Below are 13,315 nucleotides of genomic sequence, written 5' to 3' on the forward strand. Positions count from 1 at the left end.
TGAACTCTGATCCACTAACTTGATGTCTAATAATCAAATAGATAATAAGAAATAAATCTAAATTAAAATAAAAATAAGATCAGATATCAGTCAATCATTTTATTATCATAACATAATTAATTACACCAAAAAATTTCCAATTTGAACATTTGCAACCAAAATTAGGAATATTAAATGATAAATGATAAATTATTGTCAACAATTTGATATACCTACATAATATAGACAATTTTTTTTATTCATTTTAATTTTAATGTGGTAATATAAATATTATTATTTCATTAGTTAAATTAATCATATTGCAGTTAGTATTGAAAATAAAAAGGGGCCGGAATATTGGATATGTACTTCTACCTAAACTTGAGAAGCTAAATGACTGAATTAAGTTTTCAGTTGGGTTCTCAAAAGTCAGATAGGACTACTTTACTATTTAACATTCAATCCATGACAGCCTGTTTAAGATTTTACTCAACATAAACAGTGAAGAATTGGTATACTATTAAAATAATTGAAATCATTTATTAAAATAAAACAGATAATTTAAGTGTTACTTATAATGTTCAACCAGAGAACCCAACAAACAAACTCAGGTGGAGTTGCTGTTCCAGTTGATTTAAATATAAGTTACATTATTATTGCCTATAATATATTATATTAAAATAATGTGTGATTGACAATATTTTATGAGACATTCTTTACAATTAAAATACTATTTGTTGACACATAGGTACATCTATAATAACAAATTTTCTAACCAGTCTCATTCAGTAAATTAACTATTAAAATATTAGTATAAAATAAATTCATAATTAGAATCTGAGTAAAATAATTCAATATAAAATTTAATAATTATTAACATAATTGTTTAAATGGAGGTAATAAATATCACCCTCTATTCAAACAATTTTCTTTTTATAATATAAATGCCCCAACTTGTCATATATTGATACAGCTTGATTTGCTTTAATCCACTTTTTCCAATTCTGAAATCAAATTTCAAATATATAGTTACATATTTTTTTACTGTAGTGGATATTACTTTTTATCTTACTTCAAATATATTTAATGGTTTATAATTTATAAACTTAATTAAACCATAGATAGCTTCATCGTCATCATTGTCAATAATTGTTGGTCCAGAAAAAACCCAATGACAAATGCCTGATAATTGACATAAAGCCTTGGAAGTTTGCTGCTTATAATTATAAAGCTTATTATCATCCAATATTATTCGATGCCAATGTATTTGGTATAATGGATTCTAAAAATAAAATATTTGATTTAAAATTTGAAGAACGTTATTTTTGTTTATATAATTATATAGGTAGAATCAGGATATTTATTTTGTAAGTATTTTGAAAATATTAAATTAATAGTATGTTTGTTATGCTGTCAACCAGTTTTGATTCATTATATTGTATTAAACTGTTTTTCAACGCGTAACAACTTTTGTTAAGTAAACACTAAATCAAAATTATAAAGGTAACTAACCAGTCTTAAGAAAGAGTTATTATGAGTATATTCTTACATTTACTTTGTTGCGAAAACCTGTAAGAACCAGTGTAACTGTTGTGATAACGACATCTTTTTGAGTTAAACTAGAATTTTAAAAGAAAAATTTACCTATTGCAATTTTTATATATTAGTAATAATAATAATAATAAAATAAATTACTCCTGCAGTGTTATATTTCGATTTCTCCCATAATGTAGCCACACGTTTAATGAACCCTGATTTTTTTTTTCGTTCATACGATCAAACCAATGATTTATACTTGATCTTGGACATAAAATCAATGTACATCCTTTCGAGAAGACAGTTGTTTCATCAAAATCAGATTCTCCTTCTGATTGTGTGTTAACTGAATTAGGAGGTTTGGACTTCGATAACAAATGCATTAATATGGTAATTTTACAATCGGTGGTACCCATATCAGTTGCTATATTAATATAAAGTAAATTAAGTTACTACCTACACTCTAATATTTTTAATTTAAACTTGCCAATTATTCCACCATTTGGTTTTTGACTTTCTCTGGCAACCATCCATTCAACAAGTCGATTTTGTCGATCATTCATATTAAAATTAGAGTCGTGCAAAGATTGTGATTTATCATTATCATCATCATCATCATCATCACCATCACCATCATCATCATCAGAACTATTTTTATTCATTAGTTCATTATTACTTTTAACAAGTACAGTATTATCCAGTAATGTCTCACTAAAAGATTCATCATGGACAACAGATAATAGACAAAAAATAAAAAGAATAAGTACCAACTAATTTACCATAAATAATTTTAAGTTTAAAATTCCTTACCTATCATCAAGTTTAACTTTTGTTTTGTTTAAAGAAAGATTATTAGAACTATTATGACTGCCACTGCTATTTGCTAAGCTTTTTTCACTGAAACTTGTATTGTACTCTTCTTCATCATCTACTTCCTCTTCTTTTTCTGATTCATCTTCATTTACCATTTCTTCTTCTGATTCATCTTCATTTGCCACTTCTTCTTCTGATTCATTTTCATTTACGACTCCTTCTTCGGATTCATCTTCATTTAAGCCTTCTTCTTCAGATTCGTTTTCATTTACTATTTCTTCTTCTGATTCATCTTCATGTACCACTTCTTCTTCGGATTCATTTTCATTTAGCACTTCTTCTTCTTCTTCTGAATCACCTTCATTTGCTACTTCTTCTTCTGAATCACCTTCATTTGCTACTTCTTCTTCTGAATCATCTTCATTGACCACTTCATCATCTGATACATCTTCAAATGACTCTTCATCTTCAGAACTAGTGCTTTCAATCTGTGTTCTACGCAGCTGAGCTTCAATTTCTTCTCTACGAAGACGGCGTTGTTGAAACAGTTTTCTAAAATGTAACAATAACAAACATGTATTTTATTGTTTTGATTTACAATGGTTTATGTAGTAATATGAAATTTAAATTAGGTTTATAAAATATAAAGTATAATATAGGTACATTAATAATTTCCAAATTTTCTAAAACATAATCAAAAAGGTAAAATCACATTTAATAAATATAAAAAGGCAGTAAAAGTGTGTTGTTCAACTGGTTTATTATTGACAGAATATTATAATGAACCATCTAGATTCTAGAACACATTTTGCTTATAACTTTATACAACTACCAATATAGGTACTATGTCCATGTAACTAGAATGTAAATTAATATAACAAAATTACATATTTTTTACCAATCACGCCAATAAATAATTAAAGTATATATTATAATATAGTCCCACGCTTTTCATTACCCGTAAAAAATAACAACTCTTTAAAAAATTATGATTGTTCAACTACTTTTGGGTGTCACTTGCTACAGTAAATGCAACCTTAAGCCACCTTGATAGGTAATGTTTGAAATTCGCTTGAACGCAAGCATTAACTTCAACTTTAACCAATGTCAACCAATAATAAATAAATACTAATTTCTACTAATTATTTCTCCTATAACCAATAGCAACCATTTATAAACCAACATTTTAATCGTAAAACTCAAAATCCCTTTTTGAGCACCTCCCCGAGTCGGGCCTACTTGGAATCTCAGCCAATAAGGACCCACTCAAGCAAACACAAAAATTATCATCATAATCGGTGCAGATGTTTAATAGGAGTTTGAACACTTACACACGGACAGAAGAAATATATATATATTAAAATAGGTACAAAAACATACCTATTTTATATAATGTAGGTAAAATATAATATATATGAACATAGACCTATTAACTAAATAGTTAACTTTAGTTAAAAGGTCTATGTGTACGAATAGGTATAATTAGCATTATTTTAAAATTAGATGTTTCGCATCTCAAATCTCAATATTGGTAGCCGGTAGGTACCAATAATAAGAAGTAACACAAAAAACTTTTGTACTACAAAATATTCACATAGGTAGGTTTGGCATCAGCTTAATAAGTTTCTAAATTTCTGTAAGTATTTATCCAGTAATGTCACAGGAAGGGCGGGAGGCAAAAGGAGCAGTTATCTCAAGTCCAGTGTCAAATTTACTGAACTGACAATGTTTTATTTATTAAAAATTAAAATTATGATAGGTACAATGTACATACTTGAATAATTATAACTAATATTAATAATAATTACCTATAATTCCATTAGTTAATTTTTTTTTGCATATGCTAAGAAAAGATTCTCAAAATGAAAATTGATTAAATCATATATTTTAAGAAAAACTAATAAACTAAGCCAAGAAACCATCCGTCTCATAGTCTCATAATTATTTTAAGTAAATATTGTTATTATTTTTTTGTGTTTTTTTTTTAGCTTATTTGAATTTTATATTAATGACCTAGGTAACATTTTTAGATATTTTGTAGGTAATTATTAAATGTATGTAGGTTGTAGGTAAGTACCTACCAATTAATATATTATTCAAATAAAACTCAAAAGTGTACAGTTTCGAGAATAAATCAACCTTGCCTTCAATATACATAATAAAAAGATATAATTTAATAAAATAGACATATTTTTTAACAATACAGCAATATCTTAATGTTTTAAAATATTTTTTCCTTAAACACTAAACAGTACATGGTTGTTTAGTGTTTTTTAAATTAGTTTTCCAACCTAGAGGTAGTTTTCATTTATCAACTTACCCTTACGTCATAAATTGATATAATATGTATGTAAGTGGATTGAAAACTAATGAAATTAATTCGTAGGTGTGTGATTAACTTGAATTTATTAATGTACCTATTGGAAAATATATTTCCCTTCGTCAATATTATCAACACATGGCTTATCGTTTATGTGGTCTTAAACTGATGAATAAAAAGTTACCTATATACAGTATAATATAATAATAATAATAATAATAATAATATGGCTATGCTTGGTAAAAAGTATTTCATTCAATCGAACGAATAACATAGTATCATTAGTAATACTAAATGAATAAAAAATTGGTTAGTTTTTATACAACAAATAATTTTAAAAACCAGTGGCACAAATCTTAAACTAATACCGAATACCTAATAGTACCTTCGATCGGGAAGCTGCATTTTAGACAATTATTTTTGGCGTATAGGAAAATTGCATAATATTATTAATTTCGACTGTTTACTGTTGTGATCCAAAATTCCAAACGAAGTAGGTAAGTACCTATGTGTTGATCGTGAATCGCAATTCGTAAGAGGTATTATTCACAATAACGAAATACCTATTATAAAACTGAATTAATACGGTGACATAATATATTAATACTATTCAGAATGGAATTGATAAACATTAAAATGTAGGTAGGTACGTCTAAATACAATCAAAACTCTTACCAGATAGGTATATAGGTACTAAGCTCATCACTACTCACAACCACGCACTGTGTGTAAATAATAATTAGGTAATCAACGACCGAATACCGATAGGTATGTATAGGTAGGTATCACGATTATAATAATTTATTATTAATATTAATCGTGGCAGGTATTGATAAACGATAACAGAAAAACCCATAAAATATAATATTCTGCCGTACTATTCAGTAACTAGGTACTGACGACTGGTATCCACGACGAGTGACGATATCCCAAAATAAAATCGTACAAATTACTCTGTAGTACGATAATGTACATTGTACGATCGTATCGTAGACTACTTAGTTCTTTTCGAATAACTATTCATATTAAAGTTGGTCCAAAATCCAAACAAAATTATTTTTAGACAATATCTAATTAAAAAAAAAAAACAAACAAACATTTTTCATACCTGCAAATAGCTCAAAAAATTTAAAATATTTTGAAAATATAATAATGTTTGAAAAATAGTCATATAAACAATTTGGCAACGATTTAAAGTACCTATCCACGATTATTAGTTTTTAAGTTATACACAATACACCATAAAAGAAAATCGATTTTGTTGAAAACTGTGTTAGCGTATAAATTCCTGTTTTTTTAATTCTGAAATTATTTACTATTGAATTTTGACCCTACAAAGTAGGTACCAATTAGATTAATTTTCCTACCAGAAAAAATGCTGAAGTTCGAAACTTTTTACCGCCCCAAATTGTGATGAGTGATGAAAAGTTCACAAAAAATTGAACAAACATAGATCATTGTAAAATGTAAACATTCATCGCACCACTTAGTAAATATATATGATCAGTAAGTTGGTATAGTTAGAGCCTTAGAGGTCCGTTAACCCAGACCCCAGTTCCACCAAATTAAATATCTAAGTTGAAAAATAACCTAACGATTGTTTGTTAATTTGCTACGATTTATTATCCTAATTTCATCATTTGTGTATTGTAGGTAGGTACATATAGGTATATATAAATTTGGGGAAATCAATTTACCCATGGTGGTACTCAGTGCCGCATTTAGACATTTTGCGCACAGTGCAAAAAAAAATTGGCGCCTCCTAAGCCCCGGTGAAAAAAAATTTCTCCCTTCTAAGGGGCCTACCCACGGAAAATATGGGAGATAGATCCACATTAAAATTTTAGATTTTGAGCACAGAAAAGAATATTTGTTTTACAATGTGTGCTTTTTTTAAAAATATTGTTTAGTAATTTATCTCCGCAAAGATACATTTGAATTTATGTCACTTAAACCTTGCTTATAATTCATCAAATAAGTTGTTTTTTTTAACATATTTAAGTAGGTTGTAGGTAGGTACTTTATGAATAAATAAAATAAAGCTATGCAAATTAATATTAATGAAAACAATTTCAAACAGCATAATACTATGTATATAATACTATTATACTAAATTATATTATATGATACTATTATTAAAATAATTAAAATTATAAAATTTTAATAATTCACAAGTAAACAAATTTCTGATCACAACATTTTGGCGCCCCTAAAATACTGGCGCCCAGGGCAGTTGTACCCAGCTCTCCCCCTAAATGCGGCCCTGGTGGTACTGCAGGTAGCAGGTGCAACCATTTAGACCGTTTTCACATTTTTTATACAATCGAGTTTTTAACTAGTAAGTATTTTCAACGAACATCAAAATTTCTAATTTTTTTAAAATTTTTTAGTTAATTTTTAAACTATTTGGTACTAGTTACGTGAACTTGAAAAATTAAAACCACAATATAAAAATAAATTTTACACCATTTAGAAATATTAACAATATAAATACTTGGCGGTCTTGTTGCAACTACTAGTCGTAAACTCAATTGTATAAAATGCTTAAATGCGTGCCAAAGACATAGGTAATGTAATGATTACACCAGTATCGCCATGGGAAAATTTATTTTCCAAAGAGTTTGGGGAGGTGTACAAATGTTTAAATTATGATTACAAATCGTTACAAATAGAATAACAATAACAATTTATAGGATATTTTTCGACTTAGATATTTACTTTGACAAACAGACCGGGTAGTTAGTATAAAGGTATAATATTAAATAGGTAGGTATAGTTACCATTTTACCAATTATATTATATTTATGTATTTTTATACAGAGATATCACTATGACTAAATATGTATTTACTTAATTAATATTTTTTACAATTCAACTATAAGCATTTGATAAATTTAAACAATTCTCAGTTAAAGTTTAAACATTGTTCTTAGTTAAAAAATATTTAAGCTGATATACCTAGGTCCCTTATACTGGCTATACTTAACTATAGGTAAGTATTTAGATTTACTAATTAATAATTATTATTAAATACTAGTATATAGGTATAGACTATAGGTATACTGTATTACTGTATAAGCTGTGTACGATGGATAGGTTATTCATAATATTCATATGCTATTAATGAAAGTTTGAAGATAATATAAAAAAACTTGGGTAACGTTCTTAAAGCATTAGGAAGTACTACTGCAGTAGGTGATCGAACCCCCCCCCCCCCCCAAATGGACTGTGTTAACCCCCCTAAACTGTAAATAATTATTATTTAACCATGGGTTCTCATACCTACTCGTTTACTTTTACGACGTCATTGGCACTTTGACTTCAAGTATAGTCTAGCGCTGGATATACTATTACATGTTATATATTATATATTTTATTGAATGTAGTCTTATTATTGTACTAATCGTCGTAATCTTCTACAATAATCGATATAATCTTTGATTTCTATAAACTATTAAATTTTGTTGTTAACATTTGATGACAACGACTGCCATGTATTACTTTAAATTCAAAAATATGACACCGATGTTGTACCACTATTTTCACTTTTATAAATTTAAAAAATGTGTTGATAATTTATTACTTGCTTAGGTATAATTAATATCTGAAGATTTCCCATCTCATCAAAAGCTTAGAGAGGGGTAATCAGCTCAGTTCATATTACCATTTAAATTAATTTATATTTATGGGTGCAATACGATTGCGCGCGGCGCTTATCAGCGGTGCCTTTTTAGGATTACAATTGCGCCATAGACCTTATACTTAGGTAATAAGATAAGTATAAGGTCTATGGATTGCGCGTGCTAAATTATTTTAACTTCTAAGCAACGTTGCCAAATATATAGGTGCACGGTAAATATCGAAGGAAGAACTTAAGAAAATAGAATTTATGGATAAGCAATACGAAGGGTATAAAAAAATAAAACGAAAGAAAATTTACTTAAGTTTTTAGCAATAGTTAGAAATCGGTATCTCGATAATATAATAATATCGGGCATTAAAATTTAACTTAAAAATATTAAATGTAAATATGTAATTTGTCAACTTTTTTTAATTATTTACTTTTTAATTTATTGATATATTCGAATATTTAACCATCGTTTATGAATATTTTATTGTATAAAATGTTTGTTTTATTTTGTGTTATTTACATATATTTAACGATGTTTTTTTTTTATAATAATAAGTATTTAAAAACTTCCTAAATGGATGAATTTGTCTCTGTATTTAAATATAAAAATGAATTACGAAATAACTGAAATTTGTTACAAACAATTTGGCAACGTCGCATCACATTTCACGCGCAATCGTACGCTTTTGAATATTCAAAATCATATTCTTTGTTATTCCGGCACTGCGCGCAATCGTATGCCCAAAAAGGTAAAACGCGCGCAATCGTACTCCGCCGATATTTATGTATCCTACCTAAGTTGAGTTGAATACATTATTATTATATATGTAAAAGGTACTCATTAAAAAACTATGTGGATTTAAGCTTACATTTTTTTGAATTTCAGTAAGTTTCAAACAAAAATTGTATTATCATAAATCAAAAATATAAGTTGAATAACACATAGGAAACAAACTATTTTTAAAACTATATAATTTCATTGAATGCGAATATAAATATTTAATGAATATTCCAGGTACCTACCAATCTTTTTTTTCGTATTATCTAGGACCTGGGAGAGAGAACCGCAATTTGCATTACAGCTCTCCGGCGGGTACCTACCAATCTATGGTTATTCATTTTGAATTATTGCAATTAATTCAATTAGTTAATAAATAAAAGTCAATTTTGCTAAAAAAAATTGGTTTCACCGTTTCAGGTAAATATTTCAGTTTTAAAATGTTAAATGTTAAATGGATATATTGTTTCGTTCTATCAGTGTTTTCATAATATTTTCATAAGTGTAATTTTTAGCGATTAACCTTCCGCCTAAAATTTACGTTTTGAATTTACGTGAATTCCGTTTAAATGCGTTTTATATATTTTTTAAAAATAATTATTAGTTGACATTATTTTCATAATTATCTATTTATTAATTGAACAATATAATGCTGGTTAAAATATTGCTTTCAACACGTTAGAAAATAATTAGGATAGAAAATTAGACACGCATTTCGACTGACTTAAATCGCCAATAATTAATTTACATTAAGAGCATTCGATACCGTGATTTTCTGTTTTTGTCTAAGACATGCGCAATATACTATTTTAGACGTGTTTTTTTGCCAAACATTCCAATAAATTGATCTATCGAAGCGATAAGAAATTTGAAAACAGATTTGAATATATTGTCAATTCTACTTGAAATCGACTTTCCCACATGTTTGATAATATCCCCCAAATTTCTAAAAATGTCATATTAAAAAAGAGTACTTAAAAATTGTCGTATTTTAATTTTTGGATAAGTTAAAATCAAAAATTTAAAAATGTGGGAAAAGCGATTTCAAGTAAACTTGACGACAAATTCAAATCTGTTTTTATAATATTCTTATCGCTTCATTAAATCAGTTGGTATGTTTGGCAAAGAATCAGTCTAAAATCCTATGTCGTGTGTGTGTAGATGAAAACAGAAAATCACGGTATCGAATCCCATAAATAAAGTGAATTACTTATAGGACCGCGTTTGGTTGTTGCTTATCGTCCCTCACGTGGGTTAAATTGATAATATAATAATACATTTACATTTGTAATGAAGATCCTGCAGGACTTGTCACCTGTAGCTTATATTAATTTATTTTATTTTATTTATTAATTTATGGACGAATTGTCCAATTTCAAACAAATTTCAAATAGTGACAATTGTGAATAAGTAACAATTTTAATAAGCATAATCAATAGTTATCACTTATCATTATCTAAGAACAGCTATGATAATATATACAAAAATCATATCTAACGTCTTAATCTGAGTTTGAACTTAGCCAAATGTCATATTATAACATTTTCTAGACGTCACAAGTCACAACCCAGTATTTTACTCATTTCAGCCCATCTCTCGATTCCAGCCACCATATTAATGTTACCACCTGTAAAGCACTGAAAGTCTTGGGTTTTATAAAGCGCAATACTTTATACTAAAATATTTAGCTCTGTCCGTTGTCTGCGTACATTTTACCTATCTCTTGTGCGCCCTATTCTTGAATATGGTATGATAGTTTGGCACCCCTACCTAGCAAAAGACCAGCTAAGACTCGAAAGAGTCCAAAATAGGTTTTTATCTTGTATCTCTTTCTTACTCAAAATCGAGCATCCTCAGCATGACTATACTCGTCCGTGCTTTTAAAATTAAACATTCCTACGCTTTCTTATCGGCGTTCTGATGCTGATCTCAGCTTTATTCAAGGCCTACTAGATGGATCAATAGATGCCCCAGATCTTCTTTCCTCCATTAATTTCCGTGTCCCATCCTACCCCTCAAGACATTACACACCCTTTCATATTCCCACTCACTCCACGTCCTATGGTAATAACCATCCACTGCACCGTATGATTCGTTATGCCAATAATGCTATGTAATCTAGACTCTAGTCTATATTTATTTGCCCCATTTAACTGTCTGTATTCTAATATTTTAATAATGCATTTTGTAAACTATTCTAATTTAAGCTATTTATTGAAATATAGTTACTGTTCTGTTATTGTTCAGATACTTTTTGTAATTGCCGTTTGGCGTCAATAAAATAAAATAAAAATAAATAAATATCTAATACATGACATAATATAGACAATAAACAATGAAATATAGTTATATGCGAACACTCGTATACTAATAAACTCTGATTAAACAGGACCGTGACTAGTCATTGGTATACATTATTATATTATACTGCTAATTTAAATAAATATATACCTAGCCATAAACATACATAATATTATAATATTATTTATTCATAAATTATGAGTTTACTGTAATTATAATTTTACTTATTACGATGAATACACTTTTTAAATATTAAAACAATTATTATTAAATTAGTATTTATATTATTATCACGTGAATTATTATTATGTGTAAAACCACATATTATGTAATATCTGTACATTCAAACATTGTACAGATACATAATTTAGTACAAATATACAATACCAGAATACCTATTTACATAATATTATAGATATGTACACAATGGTATACAGATGCCGAATAGGTACGTACAAATATGCGATTTAATGTTTTATTACACACAAATCATACGATCAACTGCAAAAAAAGTTTTACTTCCCCTGCACGTAAGTACTACAAACATACTGTATTTTTTTTATTTATTCTTTCAAAAATATAATGGGCCCCACTGGCTGGTTTTAAAAAAACTTTACAAATCTTTTAACTATGGGCAGCGTATAAACTGTTTGAATTATGTTTAGTTCGTATTAAATCAGTAAATATATTTTTTACAAAATTCATTAATTATTATACAGTGTAAAATTGTCGTATATATTGATCCTATATAAGATTATTATTATGTCTATTATCACAGCAGTGAATAATTTATTTGTCCGAAGTTAAGATACAGTCCGCTACCGAAATAATAATACAGGTGTTTGACGATCTCCGGCAAAATCACCCTAAAAGGTTTCAATACAATGATCTAATCAGTTTAAAACTGCTTCGACGATATAAATCGTTATTCGTTACCCAACATAATTATAAATAATGTACTTAATTTATCGTGTATATAGTGTATTTATTAATCAAAGAACGAATATGGAGGGTAAGTTATTGTTCAAAATTATAGTTCTAAATAATAAGGTTTAAGATAAAACAACATATTGTGTGAACTTATTATTTTAAGTAGGTAACTTGTAAACTTTTCTGTCGTCAATAAAGGCTGAAAAAAATATTTTGGTTTCAGAATGGTCTGAGAGACCTATTATTTTTATATAACGACTAGCTGAATAACCCGGCGTGGTCCGTGAAAAATTGTGATTTATTAACTCCTTTTAGGTGTAATTCGCTGTAGTCACTGTGCTTATGGAAGCAAAATCATATTATTATATTTTCATTTTTAGCCATCCGACGTGGAGTTGCCCGTGAGTCTCGTTTAAGGTTATGCGAACAGTATATTATCAGGTAAGCAATCTATCTGCGTTAGATTGCAGACACAGTGAAGTGGGTGATAAAATATAGTCTATAGTTTTGTAGTTGAAAAAAATGTTTATACAGTGTACCTGAAATAGTATTAAAGTCATAGTTGATCATCCCGAATTTTTAAGAGTATTTAATATTTATATATTAATATATTTTGGGGGTTTTTATTTTAATTTATTTCATTTTATTTTTACGGACAAATCGGCGTAATTGCACCTAGCTTTGTGAAATAATTCGCATATGTAACCTGCAACCAAAGGCAACCATTAATAAACAAAAAAAAAAGTTTCAATTTCCACCATGAATCTTAAGATCCCTGTTTGACCATCTCTTTAAAATACGAAGATCAGAAAATCCTTACTTATTGCACATCTAGATCATTAGAGGAACCACTATTACAAATATCAAGTTCGTACGTTTTGTATTTTAATGTTGTAATGTTGTATATTTAAATTAGATATTGTTTGATAGATGGCGCCACTATAGTATTATTATTTCTCACAACCCCTTATTTTCCCTTTTAGAGGTTTAATTTCCAAAAAATCTTTTCTTAGCGAATGCCTACGTC

At 27.9% G+C, this 13,315-nt stretch overlaps 1 protein-coding gene across 1 annotated transcript; it reads right to left on the reverse strand.

Annotated features, from left to right (window-relative positions):
• Nucleotides 1–102: 102 nt before the first annotated feature.
• LOC132943022 (helicase-like transcription factor) lies at nt 103–5,774 on the reverse strand. Its single transcript, XM_061011783.1, has 8 exons — nt 5,324–5,774; nt 5,034–5,211; nt 2,326–2,880; nt 2,003–2,226; nt 1,675–1,939; nt 1,529–1,598; nt 1,052–1,261; nt 103–983 (listed from the first exon to the last, which is right to left on the reverse strand). The coding sequence occupies exons 2-8, from the start codon at nt 5,051–5,053 to the stop codon at nt 897–899; spliced, it is 1,431 nt and encodes a 476-aa protein (XP_060867766.1). The 5' UTR covers nt 5,054–5,211; nt 5,324–5,774; the 3' UTR covers nt 103–896.
• Nucleotides 5,775–13,315: the final 7,541 nt, after the last annotated feature.

Source organism: Metopolophium dirhodum, chromosome 4, assembly GCF_019925205.1.
Source record: "Metopolophium dirhodum isolate CAU chromosome 4, ASM1992520v1, whole genome shotgun sequence".
Classification (NCBI taxonomy): Eukaryota; Metazoa; Arthropoda; class Insecta; order Hemiptera; family Aphididae; genus Metopolophium; species Metopolophium dirhodum.

Excerpts from the sequence above, each read along its gene's own strand:
- LOC132943022 (XM_061011783.1), bottom strand. The coding sequence starts at position 5,053 with ATGCAGCTTCCCGATCGAAG. Across the intron at positions 2,881-5,033 it reads ATGCAGCTTCCCGATCGAAG|AAAACTGTTTCAACAACGCC; the intron begins GTACTATTAGGT and ends GTTACATTTTAG. Across the intron at positions 1,940-2,002 it reads ACCAAATGGTGGAATAATTG|CAACTGATATGGGTACCACC; the intron begins GCAAGTTTAAAT and ends ATATTAATATAG.